General features: G+C 42.0%; 3 protein-coding genes across 5 annotated transcripts; all 3 read left to right on the top strand.

The window, feature by feature from the left end:
- Positions 1–411: 411 nt before the first annotated feature.
- On the top strand, positions 412–5,977 carry sec61a1a (SEC61 translocon subunit alpha 1a). 2 transcript variants are annotated; one of them, XR_014569581.1, is made up of 13 exons: positions 412–536; positions 1,099–1,166; positions 1,300–1,365; positions 2,157–2,235; positions 2,322–2,453; positions 2,543–2,652; positions 2,905–3,058; positions 3,228–3,388; positions 3,556–3,753; positions 4,204–4,395; positions 4,504–4,580; positions 5,184–5,713; positions 5,752–5,977. XR_014569581.1 is itself a non-coding variant. In XM_083770503.1 (12 exons), the coding sequence occupies exons 1-12, from the start codon at positions 530–532 to the stop codon at positions 5,368–5,370; spliced, it is 1,431 nt and encodes a 476-aa protein (XP_083626629.1). In that variant the 5' UTR covers positions 412–529; the 3' UTR covers positions 5,371–5,977. The 2 variants fall into 2 exon arrangements, 1 of the variants encoding a protein (XP_083626629.1); XM_083770503.1 differs by having other exon boundaries at positions 5,184–5,977.
- A 2,587-nt stretch (positions 5,978–8,564) lies between these two features.
- Positions 8,565–13,317, top strand: chchd4b (coiled-coil-helix-coiled-coil-helix domain containing 4b). 2 transcript variants are annotated; one of them, XR_014569687.1, is made up of 4 exons: positions 8,565–8,747; positions 10,181–10,279; positions 11,308–12,310; positions 12,394–13,317. XR_014569687.1 is itself a non-coding variant. In XM_083772164.1 (3 exons), the coding sequence occupies exons 1-3, from the start codon at positions 8,726–8,728 to the stop codon at positions 11,682–11,684; spliced, it is 498 nt and encodes a 165-aa protein (XP_083628290.1). In that variant the 5' UTR covers positions 8,565–8,725; the 3' UTR covers positions 11,685–13,317. The 2 variants fall into 2 exon arrangements, 1 of the variants encoding a protein (XP_083628290.1); XM_083772164.1 differs by having other exon boundaries at positions 11,308–13,317.
- Positions 13,318–13,892: 575 nt separating this feature from the next.
- Positions 13,893–24,632, top strand: uroc1 (urocanate hydratase 1; the record flags this gene model as incomplete). Its single annotated transcript, XM_083770944.1, has 19 exons — positions 13,893–14,018; positions 14,567–14,697; positions 15,308–15,401; positions 15,516–15,575; positions 16,538–16,666; positions 16,786–16,847; positions 17,013–17,079; positions 17,695–17,838; positions 18,404–18,492; positions 20,032–20,094; positions 20,494–20,673; positions 20,772–20,869; positions 20,993–21,065; positions 21,252–21,441; positions 21,532–21,630; positions 21,723–21,822; positions 22,828–22,909; positions 23,540–23,639; positions 24,465–24,632. The coding sequence occupies 19 exons, from the start codon at positions 13,893–13,895 to the stop codon at positions 24,603–24,605; spliced, it is 2,028 nt and encodes a 675-aa protein (XP_083627070.1). The 3' UTR covers positions 24,606–24,632.
- Positions 24,633–26,279: the final 1,647 nt, after the last annotated feature.

Genomic DNA, 26,279 nt, shown 5'->3' with positions numbered 1-26,279 from the left:
TATTTTAAGCATGTGTGCAACATGACAACTGTTTTAAAGTAGTGTACAGTAACAACTAAAGTCTCTTTAATGTTTATGTTGTACTATTACTACAAAACAATTTAAAATAAAGGGATTTAAGATCATTAAAGCTGGGCTGTTGCCTGAGTCCAATGCATTTCTGCCTACTTCCGGTCCAGGACTTGGCCCAGTTGGTTGTCCCCACGCTCAATGCGTAGTCTATGTAGGAGAGCCGCCATTGGACTGGCCCGACTGGCCCTTAGATACTCTAAGGACTGGCCCCATGAAGTGAACGCAGTTTGCGTAACTCTCTAAGTCTGGCCCAGCCCAGCAGACGTCCCGCTGAGCTATGGGATGTTAGTGTGGTCCTCTCAGCAGCCAGGCAGTCAGTACTCACTACTCAGTCAGTAAGAATCATTCACTATTAGTGTAGTGGCACTGGTCTGGGGCGGCAACTGTAGTGAAGAGTTATTTCGCCGGGTGGCACAAATCTGTTCTTTCCAGAAAAGGAACCCACGCAGGAGACATCATGGGGAGTGAGTATTACAACAATTTGAATATATAATATTATGAACGTTGGTAGTTGAAACACTATTGTTTTATTGCAGCCGACTTGACCAGCTAGCTAGTAGCAACGTTTGCTTGGCGTGAACGTCCGTCTAGTTTACGATTGTTAGCCAGCTTAGCTAGTTAGTTGCTAGCTAAAATTACTTTAGTCAAAAACAGTATTTCAGTGTCTGGATGTTTTACTTACTGTGTGGCCCAGTTAAAAGGACTCACTGTTGTTGGCTTCTTAAGCTAGCTAAGTAGCTAAGTAGCAACTCATTCAAAGATAGAGCCCAGTGATGACGACGCATAACAAGCCAGTGTTACAGCAGTGCACTCTTCCTTGTTGGATCAACAGCATATTGGTACTGGAAATATACATGTTGTCCACTATTGGATACGATTATTGCTGACATGCAAGATGCCCTATGGCCTTTCTCTTATATTTTAATTGCTGTGTTAACTTGACTTGAGTCGGCCAGTCAATCAATGCCACGTCCCATCGTCAATGGACCATCTTCTAATTAAGTCTATACTATCCTTTGCTTTCAGTTAAATTCTTGGAGGTGATAAAGCCATTCTGTGCGGTATTGCCTGAGATACAGAAGCCCGAAAGAAAGGTTAGTTCACATTTATTTCCTTAAAAGCAGCCTACAGTTTAAACGAACTCTGAATTTCAACTGGTTCTTTGCTCCAGTTGCATGTTATTATCTGTAATAAATATGTAATAAAATAAATGTGATTGAACTACAGATCCAGTTCAGAGAGAAGGTGCTATGGACAGCCATCACACTCTTCATCTTCCTTGTGTGCTGCCAGGTAAATGTTACTAATACATATTAGTTTTTATACTTTTTAATGCAAAAATGTCCTTGTTGAGTAATCTACAAGCTTGGTCTGTTCCAGTGTATTTAGGTTGTGTTAAGACTAGTAAATGTAGTAAATTGTTATTGCAGTACAAACTAGCAAATTTGCATTCTGGGAAATTGCAAGTGTGGTTGCTAAGTACAGTATGATGATGATGCATTTGGCCTCATGACATCGCAAGTGGTGGAATAATAAAACCAAACCTTTTTCTCTGTAAATAAAGTCAGGAAATTACTATAGTCTGGTTGCCCTCTTAAACCACTCTAATTAGGAATCAATGGGGGGGAGGGAGGGATGTTGATCAAACATGTGGTGGTGTTGTCACAGGGAGGGTTATATCTGATGGACGTGTGTGGCAAAGTACCTGACCAATCATCAGCACAAGCTGTAATACATACTGTGTGCTGAACTGCCACCACAAATTACTTTTCAGATGCTATTTTCTCCAACTCTGTGACTAAATATGCCTTATAGGGTGGGTATGTGATGAATATATAGCCCGGGGAATTTGTGGTTGTCCTCAGTAACTAACTTCAAGCAATGATGAATGCTCAGGGGGATAATCTACATTTTAGCTTCATCAAAATGCAAATTAGTCACAATTTTGGACTTTGATGCCCATTTCATTTTCACTTTTTGTGTTCTTAGCTGCTGTAAGCATTTGTGGCACCAATTCAGTGGAACGTATGTTGCCTTAAAAATCACACATCTCACTTATTTTGTGGAAACCTTTCTTCCCCTAGATCCCGCTGTTTGGCATCATGTCCTCAGATTCTGCAGATCCTTTCTATTGGATGAGAGTAATTCTGGCCTCCAACAGAGGTATGTCTGCAGAGATTGTACAAAAAAACCCATTTTAAGTACTGTCCTTAGTGTGGTTGGTATTTCTAACTCTACTTTCTCAACAGGTACTCTGATGGAGTTGGGTATCTCACCCATTGTCACATCAGGCCTCATCATGCAGCTGCTTGCTGGGGCTAAGATCATAGAAGTGGGAGACACCCCCAAGGACAGAGCTCTCTTCAATGGAGCACAGAAATGTAAGTCTGTTATCATCAGGTTGTAATTTGTCAATGTGTAACATGAAATTAATCAAGGTGTCTAACCAATCACTGATTTTATTTTTTAGTATTTGGTATGATCATTACCATTGGCCAGGCCATCGTATATGTGATGACAGGCATGTATGGAGACCCCTCAGAGATGGGAGCTGGCATCTGTCTCATCATCATCATCCAGGTTAGAATGTATACATTTCTTTTCCATCGCATTTTTGTTCTCTGACTTAGCCCAGAGTGGTGATTGGAGTTTTAATAAGAGACTGGGTCAGTCATTTGGGTCAGCAGCAGGGAGTTGCTTTGAAAGAAAATTACTCATTGAGGGACAATTTATTATTTAGGACAAATATATAATTATGTAATAATAGTATATTATCGTATATCGCCATTCACTGAATATGTGATTGTAACTCAACTATGTTGTGTTCTCCAGCTGTTTGTGGCTGGGCTGATTGTCCTACTTCTGGATGAGCTGCTTCAAAAGGGCTATGGTCTTGGTTCTGGCATTTCCCTGTTCATCGCTACCAATATCTGTGAGACCATTGTATGGAAAGCCTTCAGTCCCACCACTGTCAACACTGGCCGAGGTAAAGAGAATAGAAAGTAGTCTGTTGGTCATAGTTGTTGTAGAAATCCTTGATTTGGCTACTGCTATTATGTGTTAACTAAGGCATATTTGTGGTTTAAGCACACTCACTGCTCCTCTGCTAAATCCAGGAAAACGTCTTGACTCTTTTTTTTTTTACCGACTTCTAGGCACTGAGTTTGAGGGAGCCATCATTGCGCTCTTCCACTTGATAGCAACACGAACGGACAAAGTGCGTGCTCTGAGAGAGGCCTTCTACAGACAGAACTTGCCCAACCTCATGAACCTCATTGCCACAGTCTTTGTCTTTGGTGTGGTCATATACTTCCAGGTGAGTGCCTGTAGTAGAAGTTGCAGTGGCACTGGCACCCGTTTAAAGGCTGCTGTTACTGTGTCCCCCCATGACTGGAGTTGGTAATAAGAGTCTTGAGAAGATCCCTCAGTGAGTGTGTTCTTATGAATGGAATTAACAGCATTCTTCCGCTTGCTTTTCTATAGGGCTTCAGGGTGGATCTGCCCATCAAGTCAGCACGCTACCGTGGACAGTACAACACCTATCCCATCAAGCTCTTCTACACCTCCAACATTCCCATCATCCTGCAGTCTGCCCTGGTGTCCAACCTCTACGTCATCTCTCAGATGCTCTCCACGCGGTTCAGTGGCAATTTCTTGGTCAACCTGCTGGGGACCTGGTCTGTAAGTATAGCAAAGCAGACGAATAAACTCTACAGAACTTTTAAAGCACCCTTTTAGTATAGTCTGTGTATGCCAAAATGTTTAACTCTCCTTAGTGGATATGCCCACATAATATACGATTTCTATTAATATATAATGAAAGACTGCCATGTCTCTCTTTGGAAAAACTTGAATGGAACCGAGGCAAAGAGAACCTTCCAGATAACCTTCACTGCAGACAACCAAGCAGCATTCATTCCCAATGCTAGTTCATTGCCTGAGTTGTTTAATTGTTTGTTTATAACCTTGTGTCAAGCCACTAAAATAGCAATTTATCACATCAACTACAAATAAGTTAGCACTGGTAGCACGTGGTTTGAGATCCATTAAATTCTCAATCAAGATGCACATTGTTCATAGAATTCTATAGCATGTTCTTCTGCTGAAGACAGTTTTTGGGGTGTTTTTCAGGATGCAACATCTGGGGGTCCAGCTCGTGCCTACCCTGTTGCCGGACTATGCTACTACCTCTCTCCTCCAGAGTCATTTGGGTCTGTCCTGGACGACCCAGTACATGCCTGCATCTACATTGTTTTCATGCTGGGTTCCTGTGCCTTTTTCTCCAAGACCTGGATTGAAGTGTCTGGCTCATCCGCTAAAGATGTAAGTCCTATTGTGTGGAATTACAGAAATGAAATCCTTTACACACAGATTCTGTGCTCACCATCAAAGGAGCTTGTATTATAGAGTTGATTTTATGAAAATTTCCAGGTGGCGAAACAGCTGAAGGAACAGCAGATGGTGATGAGGGGTCACAGAGAGACCTCCATGGTCCATGAACTCAATAGGTACGTTATATTGCAGGCCTCAGTTATACATGATTATTGTATGAGCGTCTCTACATGTCAACATTACGGTCCGCTGTTGCAAATGTGTATCGACTATGCTCAGCAATGAGCTTGAGAACGGGTTTCTTCCTTGTCTTAGCCAGAGTATATTTCCGTAATTCTTAACCCATTAAGACCTGAGGCCGATTCTACAAATGCCTTCTAAAACAGACAGTAGTTCTCACACTTTCAAGATTTTTTTTTTTTAAATAGATGTACAAGCTTGCAGTGCGGAACTAAGTGACCATTTGTCCCATCTGCAATAATTTACATTAGTTACATAATTGGGTAATTATAGAATCAGTTTGGGGAAGCCCCAGTGAGTCACCTGACATACCACATAAACAAAGCTATATTATTTTATGCATCTGTCCCAGGATTAAATCTGACTAGAGGCTCTTTTCTGCATGTCATGCCCTCTCTCTGTTGCTATCAAAAATAAAGCTGAAATGCTAGATTTTTATATAAGAATACAAAGATCTTGGGGGGGGGGGGGTGATCAATGTCCCTGGTGATGTTTGTTTTTGCAACAGTTCCAGAAATCAGTTATGTTGTGTTTTCTAGGTACATTCCTACTGCTGCTGCCTTCGGTGGCCTCTGTATTGGTGGTCTGTCAGTGATGGCTGACTTCCTTGGAGCCATTGGTTCTGGCACTGGTATCCTGTTGGCCGTCACAATCATCTACCAGTACTTTGAGATCTTTGTCAAGGAACAAAGTGAAGTAGGCAGTATGGGAGCACTGCTCTTCTAGAAAAGCCAACAGTTTTTCCCCTCACCAACTTTGTATAACACAGACAAGCACCAACCAAGTCCCACACACCCAGATATTGTTTTTCATCAATTTTAACCACCTCCACTGTCTGCTGTCCAGCTATGGGGGGATGATTCTTCGAGTTTCTCCTTCTGCGTCCCTCAGGAATGGCAGCTGAAATGGGATCGTCCACGTAGCTCCCTCCCTCCTTTTCTATTATTCAAATCAAATGGACAAACTTCTGTTTATGTCATCAGTTTTTCTACTGACTTGAGATTGATTGAGGACTTAAAAAGACTCCCTCGAAAGTTTCGTGTGTGTGTGTGTGTCTGTGTGTGTGTGTGTCTGTGTGTGTGTGTGTGTGTGTGTGTGTGAAACGAGGGAGAGGAAGAGAGCTCTGCAGAATGCAGTTGTACTTGACTCGGACGATGGCAGGCCACCTCCTGCTGGACGTCTTCCATATAACCCAAGACAGTATGATATAATAGTACTGGATGTTCTCATTGTAAACATAAATTATATTCACAGTTTGTGTCCAGGCATCTGTTCATGCTTAAGTGGGACGCATACTTAAGTTTTTAGATGATAAACTAACCACCCCGGTGGTTAGTAAAAACAGAGAGATGGGCTGGGGTGAGTGGTGAGTCTCTTCACACCACGGCTCAGTGACTTCATGTTGTAGTTTTCCCAACCACCGCGGTGAGTAGGTTATCACTGTCCTAAAAACTGCAGTATGCGTGAGCCTTTACATATCGGGAATCTGTTCATGCTTACCATCCCAGGAATCTGTTCATGCTTACCGTACCTTTATTGCTAAAATGTATCTTTCTTTTTTTGGTACTTGAACCTCCCAACTAAGGGAATATATGAACCAAAAAAATATCAGTAATATGAACATTTTGCCTGCATTTGACATTGATTTAAACCTGTTGTCTCAACATGGTCTTTAAGTGGAGGGGTGTGCAAGACTCACAATGTGGTCCACCTTAAAATGGTTTCGTTTATTTTGTGAATGTGTACAGTACAGCAGTCCTCACAGTTGATTTACATGGCGTACCCAGGAAGTGGCGATTTTACTGTTATGCCATATTCCTTATTGTTACCCACGTAAGATTTAGTGAGGTTAATTTTGTTTAATTTTTAAAACTTTGTGTTCATTGAACACATTTGCGTTGGTCACTTTTTCACAACCATGAGACTTTTGGTTTTCTGTATATAGGTTATGCATTGAATCACTTTTGAATTCTGTTAGTGTAAGATAATGTCTTTTGATTAAATGTAAAAAGAATTGCGGTTCTGAACAAATGTATTCCAGATAAACATTCTCAATAAAAAAACAAAACAAAACACTTAATGATTTGGTGACTGCCTTTTCATAGGGTATAGTATACTCATACTGTAGCTATAGCCTAACATTCTGTATGTTTCTGACGAAAAGCAAATATCAGTACAGTAAAGATGTGTGCATGAGTGATGAAGACCAGTAGTCTGAAGCTTTTATGAAGAGCCCGCAACTGTAGGTTATGGTTTACTTGGCTCTAATTAATAATTGGGTGAGAGAGACTAGTAATTACTAATTGTTTAATTACTTAAGACAGTTGGATTACAATGGGAGCTTGTGTGAGGGCCTCTATCAACTCGCCCTGCCGATCACGCTGATGGGTCAGTCATGGTGTCGGGGGGCCGGGGGCTTTGTCAGAGTACCCGACTGTCCCTTTTGTGCCCATATATGGAGCTCTCTGCATCTGTCTGTCTACCTGTGTCCCTTTTATGCTCATATGGAGATCTGTCATTAGTATATGCCCGTATGGTTTGGATCAGCGTGGTGCTGGATAACTAGACTTATCGGTTGGATCGGCAGTTCTGGACAACCGCATACCGAACAACTCCACGGCGGGAACTGCACTCCCTCGAGTCCTTGCCGATGTGGATGTGCAAGCCGAATTTGAGTCAGTCTGTGCCAGTGGTCCCATACAGTATGTAAAACATAACCATATGTGCACAGATACACTATGCAGTATGCACAGTCTGAACAACTGGATCTCCATATTTGCCTATAGGCTATGCATATGGGGTTTGATTGATTGATTGAAATATTTATTAACAGTTTGTAGAATTTACAGTACATTTTAAGCACAAACTCAATACAAAAGACTGTCAACTGTGAGTGGACGACCCAATTAAGCATTACACTTGTTTACAACAGGGTCCACATTGTTCAATTCATCAAAAGGGTACCGTTTCTTTACACTTATGGTTATGTCTGAATCATAGTGACATGCCTATATATGGGCGTATGGGGTTTGTTTATGGTTATGTCTAATGACTGACTAGTGCTTCCATAGCCGTGGTCCATAAACCAATTTTAACAGAGGATAATGTTGATGTATCATCCTCACTCCTCGGTAAACTGGCCACTGGCCAGTACCGTTTATATCCAGGCGATGGAGCCACTGCACCACATCTGGGTACCAAGGAACAGGAGTCACATTTCCATTTTGCAAAATGTCCCCCGCGCATTATGCAATGGTGTGAACATGGAATAATCTATTCAGTTACCCTGTTGTTTTCGGAACTTCTCGTCAGCAACTTTTTTTTTATTACATTTCTAATCAGGACCCGAAAGGGGCTTCTAAAAGGGGTCCATGTGCACGTTGCGCTACTCTAAGACGTTGCGCGATGACCAGTGTTGCCGCCATGTCTGCCTATTATAAACGACCTAATATGGGGGCTTGTTTTTCAGTAAAGTTGCTTATAAATATTGGTAGTTGCGGTGTGGGTACACGAGATGATCTGGTAGTACTCACACCGGCACTTTCGGTTGCGTTTTTTGGGCTTGTTTCTTGTTGAGTGTAGTTTGTTTCCTAATGTTGTTTAAACCAGTGATTCTCACACATTAAAGAACCTCCAGATTAATGTATTTGTCACAATTAAGGACCCTACACCAAGAAATATTTTGTTCCAGGAACCCTCTGGCTATATTAGTGTTGTTGTTATAATGTTTCAAAGAATATTCCACATTTTGTCACATTTGTTTTGAAAATAGCCTAGTCGGACTCGGGATTCTTTTGGGCTTGTTTTCATGGCCCTTGTTTTCATGGACCTGGTTGCTTATTTCTCACACACAATCTGGCAACACTGGTGATGACGCCATCACGTACTTCTTAACCCCATAGCGTAGATTCTCTGGGTTGAATGAGCTGAGCTCTCCAAGGATAGTTGTGAAACAAACAAACCGTATATTATAAAGTTGGACATTGAAATAACGATTGGATATAGCGACACCGGACCTGCGGGTTGTGACCGATTTCAGTGATACTAAAGGGTGGAATAAACCCGTCACGGCGTGAAAACAATGCCCTCGGTCAGGGAGGAAGGTAACCATGCTGTTTAATTGAGCTAACGGTGTCACTGTCTTGCATGTCAGGATTTAGGGTCGCTATAATGTTACCTAAAACTCAGACTAAATGATAAAGGAATACAATTACAATATTTATATACTGTAGTAAACGTACACGAGCAAGCCCTTTTAAATGTAAAAACGAAACACAAAAAACAGATAATTAAGATTGATTTTTATTTTATTTTAGAAAACCTAGCTCAGCTCAGCTCGTCCTTTTGAATGAGAGACAGAGTGACTTCTGTGCTGCATCTGTCCCCTAACCCTAGAGCAGGGCTTCTCAAACTTGTCATGCTGCGACGACCCCAAAATAATGATTTGAACAGGGGACCCCTACCCTGACAAGCACTTGCCTCAACTATTACATTTCGTTTGACAAGGTGAAGGTTACACAAATACATAGTGAAAACAGCCGATCTACATGCTCATGAGTCAACGCCTTGCTAGCTCTGTTCCATAGCCTTCCTGCTTCGATTCTGCGAATTTCTGCCCTGCAGTAAGGCTATGCGACTTACCGGTTTAAATCTCAAATTGAAATCAGACCAGCCTCTTCTCTTTAGTGGAAATCTCACAAACGTTTGACCTACTCACCAATACAAACACGGGTTGTGTCAATAGAAAGCCTACTTTCCTTAGTGGAAGCACTCTGAGCCCCCCACCACACATATACTTTTTGGCCAGAAAGGGATTTTTTTCCACCGGAGGAAAAATATTCTCTATGAGGCAGTTCTCTGGGCAATATCAGTAGAGGGCGCAGCGGAGTAACTAAAAAAAAAAATCCGTTGGAAACAAAATCCCCTTTTGGCCAAAAAGTACAGTTTATACATGTGGTGGGGGGCTCAGAGTGCGTCCACTAAGGAAAGTAGGAGATTTCCACTAAAGAGGAGAGGCTGGTCTGATTTCGATTTGAGATTTAAACCGGTAAGTCGCATAGCCTTACTGCAGGGCAGAAATTTGCAGAATCGAAGCAGGCTATGGAACAGAGCTACGCCTTGCAAGCATTTCTTTTCATCTGTGACTGTGGGACCCTCCCCGACCAGATTATTTGCAACATGGACAATTATTATTGCAATTATTAAATGTCTGTAGTGTTCTGCAGAACCACATCAAGACAAATCACTTTCTTTAGGTATATTAAACTTGTGAAATATTACACTTTTCTGAAATATTGGTGCTCTGAACGTGTTGTGCAGAAAGCTGAGCTGAAACATGTACATTGTACCAGTTTTGAACATCTATTTGTGAATGTCGACAAGGTAGGCCAAAGTGCTTCACATAGTTTAATATCTCGGACCCCGGTATGTTCCACATTATTGTAATGTCAAATGTCTCCAGGGACGGGTGGCAGCAATTTGACATACAAATTAATATTGTTATTTACATAACATTGCCACTGTTTATTTTGCACAGGTAAGGACCGAATCATCTTTGTCACTAAGGAGGACCATGCAGCGCCGAGCAACGCTGAGCTCGTGGAGGAGGATCTAAACGATCCTTATGAAGAGCCAGGTGAGTTAACATGAAGGTGCTGCTCAAAAGATGACACATTTTAACCTCTCCAGCAAGTGTTGTAACTATAGCACTTACAGTCTCTGAGAAAAATACTCAATTTGGAGTCTTTGCAGCTACCCAAATAGAAGTCTAATGGGATAATGTATTCATGAATAAATTAATATAATTTAAACTGTACAACATATTTCGTAGAAAAAAGAGCACACGATTCCTGATGAAGCTGGTCGATTTAACATATGGCGTGAGTGCGTGCTGCCCAAACTGTGGGAGGTGTAGTGGGACAAAATAAAGCTTATAAAAATAAAATAATAAAGTGGGCAAATTACTAAAGTCTGGTCTGGTTGTCCTGTTACAGCAACCCACACTAATTATGGAACAGTTGAACTGTATTATTATCATGTAATTTGCCAGTTTAACCCTTGGTGTCCCCTTTTTTGGGCATGTTATTATAGGCCGAAATGTTTGATATTTTTAATCCCCCGCATAGCAGATCTACAAGCTCACGTCTCACAACTTTTCAGTTTTTAGGGGAAATATTTGAATAGTTTTGAAAATAGGGTTGATAGTCATAATATGCAGATGCCACATGCCAACATGCTATCAATTAATCTCTGAACATAGTTTATGTTATGTTAGAGCAGGGGTTCCCAAACTGTGGTACGTGCATCCCTTGTGGTGTGTGAACGCCCTCTAGGGGGTGCATGACATGAAAAGGGTAATGGCGGTTTTATGGTGTTATTTAGCACAAACTGCAAAATCCGGTAAACCACTGTTGTAAGGATATGTATAGAGCAGCTGCAGGAGTATACAGCAGCTGCATGTCTCTCAGTGCATTTGCCATAATCATGTTAAAACATGTATCATTTTCAGCCAAATACAACAAGACTTAGCATTGGGGGGTGCGTCAGCTACGTCAGGGGGTAACGGGGTGCACAGCCAAAACAGTTTGGCAACTGTGTTTGGCAAAAGTCTGTGTTAGAGTAAACATTGAAAGCTCTAGGAAACTACCTTTTTTCTCATTGTAGGTCTGATTCTTCCCAGTGGTGAGATCAACTGGAACTGCCCCTGCTTAGGTGGGATGGCTAGTGGTCCCTGTGGGACTGAATTTAAGGAAGCCTTCTCGTGCTTCCACTACAGCAAAGAGGAAGTAAAGGGCTCTGACTGCCTGGAGAAGTTCAAGTCCATGCAGGATTGTCTCCAACGCTACCCTGAGCTCTACCCTCAGGAAGATGAGAAGGAGCCACCACAGGGTTCTACCGAAAATGAGCAATCCACACCGGACTATATCCCCGGAGAAACCCCAACCCCGTCCTCTAACCCAGTACAAGACTCTAATCCCACCCCTCCGTCAGCCCACGCTGACCCAACGACACCTGTCTCAGAAAGCTCGGGGGAAAGCTAATAATAAAACGCATCAATCATAGTGAGATCCACAAGAGTTAGCATAAAGAGCAATTAATTTATATATGGTTAAGTTAGTGCAGTGATTCCCAACCTTGGTCCCTGGGTACAACCCTACTTTAATAGGGGATTCACACTGAGTCTGTTTGATTCAAACTGTTCCCGAATACGGTTTCCTGGTCCGGCCATGATTCACATTGGCTGAGATTATTCCGTACCCGAGTACACTTCATTCAATTGTATTCAATGCTTTCACATTGCATCGATCCGTATCCGAGTACACTTCAATCGGTCCCGATGTGGTCCCGGGAACGTTTGGGTGATCTGCTCCCGGGAACGGTACGCAGCATTCACACTACCACAACATCTGCCAAGTGGTCCCGAGTGCGCATCCGGGACCATAGTGTGAATCTCTCTTATTCTCCTGGCATCCCAGGTTTAAAGCAGGCAACATAATGAGCATACATAGCGAGTGTTGATGCTAGCTTGGATGGCTCTTAGCCCCACGCATGTGCTGGCCAAAGTCAAACTTCTTCAACTTTGACCCCCTGTGCAGATGACCAAAGACTGGGTCAACCAAAAATGACCAATCAAAAATTGTAAGGCACTGTTAGTAGTTTAGGTTTAGTTTAGGCATAATTTTGGTGTGGTTGGATTAAGGATTTGGTTGAGGGATCTATCACTATCAGTCTAGCAGATTTGTTTCAAAGAAGCACACAACTGAGCACAAAGGACAACGAAATGGTCACGAAAACGATGAGCATGAGCATTAGATTACTACTAGTCATAGATTGGTTAAATGTACTTACTAATGTACTTACTAATGTACTGGTAAACAGTAAACACATTAAAATCACTGTGCAGGCCCGGACGGTTAGCTCAACCGTCTGGGCACCTAGGCTGCCAAGCCAGCCGGATGGCGTGCCACGGGCTCGACTCCCAATCCCGACGGCCTTTGCCGCGTGTCACTCCCCATCTCTCTCCCCCTTTCCTGTCTAGTTACTGTACCCTATCAATAAAAATATCTAAAAAATAAATAAATAAATCGCTGTGCAGACCTGAGACTGTTCAAAATGGCTCTTTGCTCAACCTATCACTTAGCTAGTGTTTTGCTAGTCATGTGTTGCCTGCTTTGTAACAGATCATGAATAACTTGTCAAGAGCTGCCGGACCGGGACCATGTGGATATGCATAGAGTATATAATATAGCATATATACTGTATGTATGAGATATTATAGTAACCTAAATTATTTTACAATTTTCTCCTTGTGTGTTAACCATGCTCCTTTCTATGGCCTTTTCCATTACAACCTTTCAAGCTGTAAGATTATTGTGAAAATGTTCACAGATGTCCTTTTTTTTGTTACTTGCTTTACTTTTTCTGTGGTCATTTATGTTCAACTCCATTGAGAAATGAATGATCAGTACCAAGTTTCCACAAATTCTCCTGTCAACCTATCACTGAAACGTCAGATGCTTTACGTCCGCGAGGTTAATCTCAACTGGACTGTTTATGCGATTTAACATTGTTCAACAGCTCGTTATTGCAGTGGATTTAAGTGTACACCATTTGCTTGCAAAAAGATTGACTGAATCGTCTAAAGTGTATTTACAATAAAATATCTAAATTCTTGTAAGCCAATCTTGTCTACCTTTGAAATTATGATTGTATGCTGTCATGGCTATTACAGGTAGTAATAGCAGTACCTTCACAGTATCAGAATACTGCAGTGGCTTTGTATGAAAGTGTTAATATTTTTCATCGTCATTTTCGTGTGGTTTGTGTGATGTGGTTATGAGATGTGTTTATGTATAGTAACATCAATCTGTTCAAAGGTTCTTGGATGCGTTTTTGTTTAACTGAGCCACATGCCTGAGCCTCACGGGTCAGGGGTTTGTGACAATGTTTGTCTATGGTGTATGTTGCATCAAGTTACTGTAGGAATCAATAATTGCCAAACACTCTTTTATACCTGTGGCTTGCCATTGGTGGATTGTGGAGGGCAACGAAAGTTAAAGAGCCAATGAAGTCATCTGGAAGTGAGTGACCTCCAGCCTCAGAACATCACAGGAAACCTTCCCACAGAGAGGTCTGTCTTCCTAGTCAGTTGCCTGCAGTGACGCTGCAAGCCGCCTGCTCACCACTACCGCCATCTTTGTCTCTCTAGATCTCGAAACAAGTTTGTTTCTCAGCACATACCGAACAGAATGTCTACATTAAAGGAGTTATGCAGTGGTTTGACCCTGGATCCTTTGCCTCCTAATCGTGGTAGAGATCCTAGTATTTCTCATGCACCTGTCCGGACACCAAACCTCACTGTGGTGGAGGAGAGGGTGAGTATATCCCAATACACAACCATAATGTATCATTTGTTTAGTATATATTTTGTCTAAACACATCAGCCAAGAAATTTTGTAAAAAAGAAAGATGGGATAACTGCAGCTTCAATAGGTCCACAATCAGAAAAATGATCAAAATTGACAATGACTGTCTATGTCTGGGAAGTGTCATCATAGAATGTGTTGGTGAGAGACAGATCAAGGGGGAGTTTTGATGTGAAGTTTGAAGGATGTGTGGAAGCAAGATGACCCAACCGTACTGAATGTCATGCTTGCCTCTTTGTCCTGACTATGGGGTCGTTTCTGCTTTCTTACAAGAGCAGAAACAAAAAATAGATTATCCTCTGAGGTTGTCAACTGTTTTCCCGAAACTCAGAGCAAAGGCCACAGTCAATAATTAAGTGAGATACAGGTAGTGCTCAGCAGTAAGATTCGGAAGGTGAACCGTATTGAAAGTGGAATATATGAATCAAGACCCTCATGCAATTTGAATGTTTGTTGTTTTGAGCTGCACCATTAATCCCCACTTCTATTCTCTCTAGCTGGCGTTAAGGAATGCCTTGCGTTACTTCCCGTCATCCCACCATGCAACACTAGCAGCTGAATTTGCTCAAGAGCTGCGACAATACGGACATATCTACATGTACCGCTTCTGCCCGGCCATGCGCATGAGGTGACACACCTTGATCCCCTCCACATATCCTAATTGGCTTTATTCTGTATCCATGTAACCGCTTCTGTATCTGTCAGACTGATCATAGAACAGAGGTAGAAGCATGCATGGATGGTACATAGAAGCACATTTGTTGTGCTGCAGAAATCTAATGCACCCATTATATATACCTAATGTCCAATTTTAATGCTCAGAAAGTAGTTGAGAATTTATTTTTGTGTGGTGCAACCACTCCAAGGAACAGCAATGTCCGTGTTCACCTATGTGTCTGCCTATGTATGTGACGTTAATGAGCACCAGTGGCACCATTATGACTATTAGTACCAGTATTGTATACATCCAATCTGCAAGTTTCTGAGCCAAGATGTAATGGGTCATTCACTGACTTGGAGCAAGTCATTAGTCAATCATTATGGTTCACCAGTGCCTTCTGGTGTACATTAAACTTTAATTAATTCACCAACAAAATGTTACAGCCCCACCTTTTTTAGCTAAATAAATTGTTAACAACCCACTTTTAATGCAAAACAATGCATACTGTTCTGCCTTTTCATTGTGTTTTCTGCTTTATGAAAGGCTACAATATGTGTTTCTTCTTGTGTCTTTTTAGAGCCTACCCAATTGATCAGTATCCATGTCGCACACGTCAAGCAGCCTCCATCATGCTCATGATAATGAACAACCTGGACCCAGCAGTTGCCCAGGTGACCATCAAATGCAGCTTGATGCTCCAATGTTAGCTTAGTGTTCTATATCTACAAGTTCAATCACCATCTACTGTAATATAACCGTTTTAACAACCTCTATCTTTATCTCAGTTTCCTCAGGAGCTTGTCACCTATGGAGGGAATGGCCAGGTGTTCAGCAACTGGGCCCAGGTGAGTCTTCGGTGATGTGGTGCTGTGATTCAGAGTTTGATTGACTGTCTGAAATTTGCATTGCAAATTGGTGTACATGCCTAAAAATACATACAGTAGGCCTATAGACGGATCCATGGAGCAGTGTCTTGTAGGCCAGGTGTAGCTAATCAGTGCTTAGGCGTAAAGCTGGAAGAAACTGCAGTTACTCAATATTAATAGTATTTGTAGTAGATGACAGTAGCACAATTTTAAATTGTTACCCTATGGCCAGAAAAATAATGAAGTCTGTTTTACTAGAGTTTGACTAAATTGCTGAATTCCTACAATGACCATAATGCACTTCCCATCCTTGTGGAGAGGAGGGAGGCTGTGTGACTTGTAGTCCAGGAAGGAAGTGAGACCACATTCTCATGACAGATTTTGGTCATGAACATGGTGCCATAACTAAAATATCTAAAAACAACACATATTACACACAACCCCCCCCCAGGAAAGTGTTTCTTGTATCCCAAACATCATTAAAATAAGATCTGGTTGCAAAAGGGGTGAAGTGCTCCTTTAATGCAGGGGTTCTCAACGATTTTGGCCCGGAAATTCTTTGGCAGTGTCTCGGGACCCCCGTCCCCTCCCGACCCCCAATATAAATTGACTGCTACAATAACCTTAATAATAGAGACAATACACCATAAATAAATACTGAAACCAGATAATATATATTTTATTTTTAATAATTTGGGGACCCCCCAAAATACGAGGGGTCGCGACCCACGGGTTGAGAACCCCTGCTTTAATGGTACACCCAGGGCACCCCTCAGTGGATTTGTGTATTCACACAGATTCAAATGGATAAACACTAAAGCTTGAAGGCTTATGTCCATTGTGGTCCCTTGGTAGAGAATGTCTATGCAATTCCTAGCATAGAGATAAAACAGACCATCTTAAATGTATTCTCGTATGTGTGTGTCTGTGAATGTGGGCAGTTCCGGCTTGTGATGCACTACTTGAGTGAGATGACAGAAGAGCAGACTCTGGTAATGTACAGTGGGCATCCCATGGGCCTGTTCCCCAGCCTGCCCTCTTCACCACGTGCTATCATCACTAATGGCATGGTAACTGCAAACTGAATGTAACCACATTAAGCCATTATTAGCTTAATGAACATGCATTACAATTGAATCACACTTTGATAATATATATGTAATATATTTTCCCTTGTCACTTCTGTCAGGTTATTCCAAATTACTCCTCCAGAGACCAGTATGAAAAAATGTTTGCCCTTGGTGTATCAATGTAAGTTTTTAATAATGGTATTAAATTGTTTGTGAGTCACTCATTAACCTTTTCCACTATTTGGTACCCATATCAATGCAAAATAGGTGAGGGGTATTGCAGGCTTTATTATGTGGCAACTCTGGATTCGATATTACCAATATACTTTTTGTTGTCCATTCCTAGGTATGGTCAGATGACTGCTGGAAGTTACTGCTACATTGGTCCTCAAGGCATTGTTCATGGCACCGTGGTTCGTAAAATGATGATAAAACTGCACAGCATTCACCAGCATGTCGTCTTTGATGAAAAATTATAATCTTTGCACCTGGCTTAGCTGGAAGTTGCTTTTTGCACACAGAAATGCTTTGTCTAGTGAATGGACTCTTTATCTTATGGGCATTCTTTTCTGTTGAGCTATTGCAGCAAGGTCATTAACAATAGAGTAATGCCCTCCCTTAAAAAACTATTGTAACCTCACCAAGAGAGACTCAGAGAGACTGAGGCACTCCCATGTGTCAAGACATGCTATCCCTTGATTGCAAACATTAACCACATGAAGCATAGCATCCCCATTCTGCGGAGGACATTTTCTGAAAATAACCAATTTACAAGCTCACAACCCGTCGCGCTTGGTGGAAAAATAACAGACCAATAATATATGGTTTAATTAAACCAGACCAAGAGGGATTTGTGTATTCATCTATATTGATTCATTTCACTAGAGCCATTAGACATGCAATGGAATTTCCATGACACTTTCCATGGGGTTTATGATAGATTCCAACCCACTTCCTGCTCGCAAAACGATTGCTTTTCCTAGATGCTTTTAGTTTTAAAATTTCTTTTTGCATTCATGTATACCTAGTTGACAGTGCTGAACGCAGGAAGGAGGTACCTGGGTTCAGGGGACCTGAGGGGTCGTGTATTCGTGACCTCTGGGCTTGGAGGAATGAGCGGAGCTCAGGCCAAAGCTGCTGTCATTGCTGGTTGTGTAGGAGTCATAGCAGAGGTGTGTTCTTATCTTATAGTCCCCTCTTACTAATTGACCACATTCACACAAAGCTCTTACAAAAAATAAAATAAAACTCTTCTCGGGCAGACACAACAATGTCACACACAATACTAAATAGCTGATATACAAGCTCACAACACACTGTGAGCTTGTAGATCAGCTATTTTTGAAATGTTTTAATGTGAAAGTGGTTAGGCTTGAGGGTGGTAAAGGCTGCGTTTTATAAATATTGAACCAATGTAAAGTATCAAGCCCCCTTGGGATTTTTGTGTTATCTTTTTAAAATAACATTTGACCGTACTACCATTACCATGTTAATTAATCCGATTGATTGATTGACTACTTTATTAGTAGCCTGCTAACAAAGTATTCAATCAATTAATCAATCAATTAACGAGCTTGGAAGATGGAACGCATCCATTTGTTCAATTTCATGAACAGTAACAGTTTCAGGCATGCAAGCTATCCACCCAGCTATGATATGATCAATACTGACTTCTAAGTAATCTAATGGAATGGGATTACCTTTTCTATTATTGTCTGAATTGGATCCTCTGTATAGGTGGACGAGGCTGCTCTTAAAAAGCGACATGAGCAGGGCTGGGTAATGGAGGTCACCAATAGCTTGGACCAATGCATTAAGAGCATTCGGTAAGACAACTGCTTATTAATGTACAGACTTTAAAGGACCACTTCACCACTTTTCAACCTATCAGAAACCCGTCCACCAGTGACACAAACAAGATGTTTTTTACAAAAATGTTTAGATTTGTATTATTGTGAGAACGATGGCTTCCATTTTCGCATTGCAACTTTTCAGGACTAGAAAGCCATGACATCGATGATGTCACTGGTGGACTGGTTTCTGAGCTGCCCACAGCCCTCCTATGAGACACAGACTGAGTAGGAAAAAAATGGTGCCATTTTATCATGATTATTAGGCCTATTATATGAAGATAGGTTGAAAAGTGGTGAAGTGGTCCTTTTCATAAACGTGATTTAGAATATTATTTTGATTGAATCATTTTGCTATTTTACTATTTACTACTACTATTTAATTACTACTAAAATCGTAAGTTTACAGCTTGAGTTCTCAACCTTTTCTGAGCAATGAATCTCTTCTGTCTCAAAGGTTCAACTGAAATACCCCCTGTACTTTTTTGGCTCAATAAGAGTGCAGCTTAACTGGTAGGCTACACCTGTAGTGAACAATTTCAAACTTTCAGTCTCACTTTAGACTTTTTGAGTGGTGCAACCACTCCTACATCCAGCAATGTCCGTGTACCTGTATGTTTGTGTACCTGTATGTATGTGTGAGCATGAGTGGTGTGCGCATGCGTGAAATTGGAACGAGAGAAGTATGTGACATGGCTGCCACCTGCTGGACGCAAATCCAACTTCTGACTGCCACGGTCTGTGAGGCTGCGCACGCAGCACAGAAACAGATGTTGTGGGCGTCCATCTTGTGCTAAATAATAGCGTCAATGCTAGCGAGCTAAAATATAGCCATCCTTGCTCTAGAAAGCACCAATGTTTCCATCTAGACCACCGGATAATCGGCAAAGACCTCCAAACATCGTGCTAATTGACCAAACCACGGAGAGCTCCGTAGATTAGGAGTTATTCAACTTTTAGTTTGTCTGTATAATGGGAGGTGGACGGGACCGCTGTTGTGCAACCCGGTCTAGGTTCGCTAAAGAAGGAAAGGCCGAGCCAAAATAACAATGAAAAAATAGTTCTCAGCGACGCGGATTGATATCCATAATAAAGCTAATCTGACGGAGCAGAGAGAGAGAGAGGAGGGGGGAGAGAGGGGAGTTGCACCACTCGGTTCACACAGGTGTGATTTTTACTTTACTTTTACAATCTTGTGAACCCTTGCAGTACAGTCAAGTACGCCTAGGGGTTCACGAACCCCTGGTTGAGAACCGCTGGATAACAGATGACCATGATGATTATGAGTGCGTGCGTGCGATGCTTTTAGTAATGCAACATAAACTTTTAGAAGTTACAGCTCTGTTAACTGTTTTACAACCCTCCATGATGGCCAAATGACCTGCGAATCAGTGTCTGCTCATCTTAGGTTTGTGATTGGACTGTGATAAATACCTCTTACTCCCCCCTAGCAAAGCGGCAGCAAAGTATGAGTCATGACAACAACTGGACCAAAAATGATTTTGTGTCTTCCAGAGAGTTCAGGACCTCCAAGACTCCACTTAGTCTGGGTTACCATGGCAATGTTGTAGATCTATGGTGAGTGAGAGGTGAATACACACATCCTGCTTCAGGTCTGTGGCTTATAAGGAGGCAGGAGCCATAAGATAATCTTATTGTCGCTCTCGGGCAGAAACGTATCCATATTTCAACTTTTTATGTCAAAATATCTTCGTATGGAAAATAGATCAATCCACAATCCATCTATTTTCACTATCAATCAACAGTTTTTTAATGTGAAAATGTGTGTGAGTTGTATAAATATTGAACCAATCAGCTTGTGACTAAATAATAACTGCATTGGATCAATTGGAACACTGGTTCTTTTTACCGTTTCCTGACAAGTAACAGTTTTGTACATACCACCCGACAGCAACGATATTCAATAACATTACCTTGCCTGTTCTGCTTTCTCACGCCGTGTTGTATCCCTGCCAGGGAGAGACTGGCACTAGAATACGAGAGGACAGGCGAGCTCCTGGTGGACCTGGGCTCAGACCAGACCTCCCTTCACAACCCATTCAGTGGAGGCTACTACCCAGCCCAGCTCAGCTTCCGCCAGGCTAGCCAGCTCATGAGCACCGACCCCAGCCAGTTCCGCTCTGTGGTCCATGAGAGGTCAGTAAGATGACACATTATCTTACAGTCTCTGTAATGGATGGAGGGAGGTCGGGAAAAAACACAAGATGAATAATTTGGTGTTTTGAAAAACTCAGCCTCCGCAGACATGTCATAGCCATCAACAAGCTGGCAGATGCAGGCATGTTCTTCTGGGACTATGGCAATGCCTTCCTGTTGGAGGCTGAGAGAGCTGGTGGGTACGCACACACACACACACACACACACTGATGCACACCAATAATATAAGGAAAATAGCAGTCCTTGGCAGTATTATCAATAAGCTTGCAAGTTGGATTTACCTTTTTCCTTTATTCAGGAGCCGATGTAGGAAAGGCTGGGGGTGGAGCAACAGAGTTCCGTTACCCATCTTATGTCCAGGACATTATGGGGTGAGAGATCTCTTTTATGATTTCATGGAAAGTAAGGTTGAACTAGATGATACGATGACTTTTCGAAGTCGGAAAGTCTTTGAAAACATATTTTCATTTATGAGGTACTGTATGTTGCGAACAAGATCAAGGTGTTTCTTTCTTCTAATCGAATTTTGTGTTCCCTCTCTTACACTGACTCAACAGAGACATTTTCTCTCTTGGCTTTGGGCCTTTTCGCTGGGTCTGTACCTCCGCCGATCCACAAGACCTCGCTATAACCGATGAGATTGCTGCCACCGTTCTGGAGGAGATTAGTGCCAATGTGACTGAGCGTGTCCGACAGCAATACGACGACAACATCCACTGGATCAGAGAGGCTGGAAAACACCAGATGGTGAGTAAGTGACTCAGCGGTTCAATGTAAGAGATATATGTTTACACAGACATGTCCTTTGATTGAATCTGTTTTGTTCTTTATGTTTAGGTGGTTGGATCCCAAGCTAGAATCCTCTATTCAGACCAAAAAGGCAGAGTCTGCATCGCCCTGGCTATTAACCAAGCTATAGCTGATGGCAGAGTTTCAGTAAGAGAATTTCCGTTACATTTCGTATTTAAATAAATGCTTGCAGGTGTTTTAAATATATTTTAAAGATGTAACGATGCAGATGTGTTCAGGCTCCTGTAGTTATCAGCCGGGACCATCATGATGTCAGTGGAACAGATAGTCCATTCAGAGAGACCTCAAATGTGTACGACGGATCCGCCTTCTGTGCAGGTACTGCAGTGCACACAGAAAGATTCTAAATTTAACTTAACTTTGGTGTTAAATTAACACTTCAGGATTTTACTGTGCATAACATATCATATAGCATATAGGCTACTGTATATGTGCGAGTGCGCGCGCGCACACACACACACACACACACACACACACACACACACACACACACACCAACAAACGTAGGTAAAACAGTGTCGGGATGCTCACATAAAGAGTGCAAACACAAACAAACAAATGTAATGTCTGACCTTGTAAAATTAGGTTGTCAAAGTAGGAGTTGCACGGAGGAGTTAAATAGATGATAGAGTAGATATTATGTAGATTATGGGTGGCTGTGGCTCAGGAGGTAGAGCAGGTCGTCCAATGATCCCTGGGTCGGCGGTTCGAATCCCGGCTCCTCCTATCCACATGTCGAAGTGTCCTTGGTCAAGACACTGAAACCTACATTGCCTCCAATGAGTCGGTCGGTGTGAGCTTGCCACCATTGGTGTGTGAATGTGGGAAGTGAGGACGCTGGCGTCGACTGTTCGCTGCTTCACCTCCCAATGTATGAATGAATGAACCATTGTAAAGCGCTTTGAGCACTTGGAAAAGTGCTATAAAATGCAATTAATTATATAGATAGCTAGAGTTGTAGTTGTAGAAATGTGAAACAATATTTCAATGGTCCGCTTCAACCATAGTGACTAGTGATGTAATAGAATCACGGAAACGGACACGGAAACATGGGCAAGCAACATGTGAATGCACAGAAAAGATAGGCTGGTTTAGGAACAGAATGCGGCTGTGCCACGGCGAATATAAAATAGGATGGCCCATTTGGTTCAATTTGTTAGCAAGACCTTTCTGTGTACCATGTACAATACTGAGGTTCTGTGTATCCATAGCGTTTGTTGCATGCACACTTGCACAGTTCATAAAATAAAACATTGATTTTGTGAAAATAATAATAAAATGGGGTTCCAACTGCAATCTCTCCATATACCGTCCCCTCTACAGACATGGCTGTCCAAAACTTTGTTGGCGATGCGTTCAGGGGTGCCACGTGGGTGTCCCTGCACAATGGCGGAGGTGTTGGCTGGTAAGGTGATCCTGCCCTCCAAATAAACCAGCCACTCATAAAAGGGCAGCTGTTATAATTAAATGATACGCTTGCGGAGTTAGTTCTGGCAGATATAATTGAGGGGCTCATTCAGTGCTATGCAGTCCCATATGTCATACGCTGTCATGGCAATCAGCTGACCATTTGGGTGGGGGTATTTAAGCTCACCCAAGGCTGCAATCTTTGGGCCCAATCTCTGTTGCCTTCCTGGTTGTCGTTATGAGCCGTTTGCACCCACCGCCACCCCAGCACCACTGGTGGGTTCTGCTATTTCTGTTCCCCTTGGGGGGTTGTTATTGTATATATATCTCCCTGCTCTTAATGGTGGATGTATAATTGTGCCGAGTAGGGAGACAAATGTAGCAGAGCCGAACGCCAAGATATAATATAAATTATATAATATATGCAGACTTATATTCTCATTCTATATTAATATTTGTTCAATCTATTCGTGAGTTATCTGACAGAACTGCCTCTAGTGATTTATTTGGGATCTGTCCATTGTCCATTGGTTTATTCATGCCGACTTAACCAATGGACATTGGACACAACGTCCAATGTCCATTGGTTAAGTCGGCATGTTTGTTTTCCTATTCAATCTCTGACTAGGGGGGAGGTGATGAATGGAGGCTTTGGTCTGCTTCTCGACGGCTCGGAGGAGTCTGCAAAGCGTGCCTGTCTGATGCTCAACTGGGATGTCTCTAATGGGGTGAGAGACAAAGAGAGAGAGGGGGTAGGGGGTACTTTTGGGAGTTCAACCTAAAGACTGCTTCACAACATGCAGTCGTTTGTTTGTGTTTTTGCTTTTTGCCCCTTTTTCTCCACAATTTTGCCCATATGCCAACTGATTCCGCCACACACATATTTCTGTGTTGTCTACTCAACTGTGAAGAGCCCCCACTGTGAGGACGTAGAGCCTTTGTCCTACGCCTCCCGTCCAACACTCCGTGCTGACAGGTGCCACCCCAGCCCATACAGTAGGATTACGTACAGAACATGGGGTTCTTAAAGTATGTCACAACTAAATTATCGATAGATGGATGACTAGTTAAATCAAATGTCTGTAAACTTACAGAGTGTACAAACGGAAAACAATGGACCCATAATCATTATATTTTTTACAGTGTAAATGTAGATTGGGGTCCCAGAGATTATATCAAATGGGGTCCATGGCCAAGCATATCAAGCTGAATGTTAAGAATCACTGATCTAAGCCATGAATACATGAAACATTTCAGTCACAAATTTTCAGAGTTAAATGAACACTGAGTATTTTCCTGCCTGTGTGCATTTATTGTTTACTTTGAGATTAACCCATTCTGACCGGGCACCCATTTTGGTGTCAGCATCATGTTATGCTTTAGCTATTGAAAAATAGCAGATCTACAAGCTCATATCGCGCCACCGAGTGGCGCGATACGAGCTTGTAGGTCTGCTATTTTTGAAAAATCGAAGAACGACTGACATTTTTAGAATCTGATCTCAGGTCAGAATGGGTTAACAGCCCATAATCTCTTTTTGCTATGTACTGCAGGTGGCTCGTCGCTGCTGGTCTGGGAACGCTAACGCCTATGAGACCATCCAGCGTACCATGGAGGAGAACAGGCAGCTGCGTGTCACCATGCCTTTCCCTGTGCTGGATGAGCTTGTGTTGGACAGAGCTCTGCAGGGCTAGCAGGGGCGTCATTTGGGGCACCATAGTGTTCACATTTAACCAATTCTGACCTGAGATCAGATTCATACGAGGTTTCCCACTGGACACACACTGGTCTGATTAACCCATTCTGACCTGAGATCAGATTCTAAAAATGTCAGTCGTTCTTCGATTTTTCAAAAATAGCAGACCTACAAGCTCGTATCGCGCCACTCGGTGGCGCGATATGAGCTTGTAGATCTGCTATTTTTCAATAGCTAAAGCATAACATGATGCCAACACCAAAATGGGTGCCCGGTCAGAATGGGTTAACCTCAAATTCAGTTATTTTATGCATATTGTCCCCAGCTCTAAATAGTTTTTGCAGATTAATCTGATTTCATCGCAATCAATGCCTGTCCATCTACATGTGAAACGTGTTTTAGATTTAAGCATATCATTGTATGAAACCATTAATTAACCACTTTCAACGTGACATCCCTAGTTTGGGAATGTCCTTATAGGCGAACATTTTCTCTTTTCGCCCCAAACAAATAGCAATAATAGCTGCCTGGGAACATGTTGAGACCTTGTAGATCCACTATTTTCGCTATTTTAGAAGTGTGGCTTAAGTGGTAACTTATTTTTTGCCACTCCCTATTTTATTTTATAATGTGCATTAGTGAGGACCACTTACATGAAGATCAACAGTTATCCCTGAAATGCTATACTTTGCTATGCCTTTTTTTATGAATATATCGCATAAATCTAATAGATTGTCTTGCCTTGTCCAGACATGTTCATTCATTGAAGGAGAAGTTAATGATTTGAGTGTTCATGTGAAATAAGACCACAAGAATCAGCCACTAAAGCATATAGATTTTGTTCTGTTGTGCTGACAGTTGCAAGGCAAGCATGTGATTCAGAAAATTGCACAAAAAACAATTTATATATATTTAAAAATAAATAAAGGGTTAATAAAACCGTGAATGCATTTGTTTATAGTCCATCACTTAAATGGAGAACAGTTAGAAAACATTCCAAAATTCCAAAAGACCCAACCTATTATCGTTAGGCTACTGGTATGCTTATTGCTTTACATCACTTAGAGCCAACATGAGTCCTTAGATCTGTGACAACATCTTAACAACCCCATCCAAGTCGGACAGACAACAAAGGTAGTTGTTTTTTTTGGCCCACTAATAACATCACACACAGGGTATTTGAACTATGGGTTAATAAGACAAAATATCCTTACATTTGACAATTTGTGAAGTCACTGATCGGACAGTGGGATATAAATAGACGAAAGGCAGAATTGTATGAACTAAAGCCACTGTGTTCTTAAATTTATTTGTAACCTATAGATCTCAAAAGGCTTTACAGGCCCACCTTTAAGTTGAAGGTGGGGGGCCATAATATGTAAATGTATGGAAACAATTGGATCTCATGTTTGCTTTAGGACTAGGAATTCATTATTGGCCTCATGGTGGCGCTATAACTGCACGCTTTACGTTTTGGCTTTTATAACTTAGTGCTGTGCGTCTTCGTCAAGGAGTAGGATAGCTCACCCAGCCTCTGTCTCTGATCCATAACGTGGACCACTCACTGACCAGGACTGGTCTCTCTGGCTCCTTTAAGAAAGACGCTTGCCAAGCGTCGCTAAATTCCGTACATTTGATCCGCTCCGCACTGACGTCAGGGCCCAGGGACGGG

The sequence above is a fragment of the Protomyctophum parallelum genome, assembly GCF_964188405.1.
Source record: "Protomyctophum parallelum genome assembly, chromosome: 8".
Classification (NCBI taxonomy): domain Eukaryota; kingdom Metazoa; phylum Chordata; class Actinopteri; order Myctophiformes; family Myctophidae; genus Protomyctophum; species Protomyctophum parallelum.
The sequence above is the reverse complement of the archived record's forward strand: the minus strand, read 5'-3'. Positions and strand labels throughout refer to the sequence as shown.

Bases quoted from the DNA above. Each gene is read 5' to 3' on its own strand.
- sec61a1a (XM_083770503.1), top strand. The intron at 1,167-1,299 runs GTTAGTTCACAT...ATTGAACTACAG, and splicing joins TACAGAAGCCCGAAAGAAAG to ATCCAGTTCAGAGAGAAGGT. The intron at 3,059-3,227 runs GTAAAGAGAATA...ACCGACTTCTAG, and splicing joins CACTGTCAACACTGGCCGAG to GCACTGAGTTTGAGGGAGCC.
- chchd4b (XM_083772164.1), top strand. From the start codon at position 8,726: ATGCCCTCGGTCAGGGAGGAAG. The intron at 8,748-10,180 runs GTAACCATGCTG...TATTTTGCACAG, and splicing joins GCCCTCGGTCAGGGAGGAAG to GTAAGGACCGAATCATCTTT. The intron at 10,280-11,307 runs GTGAGTTAACAT...TTCTCATTGTAG, and splicing joins CGATCCTTATGAAGAGCCAG to GTCTGATTCTTCCCAGTGGT.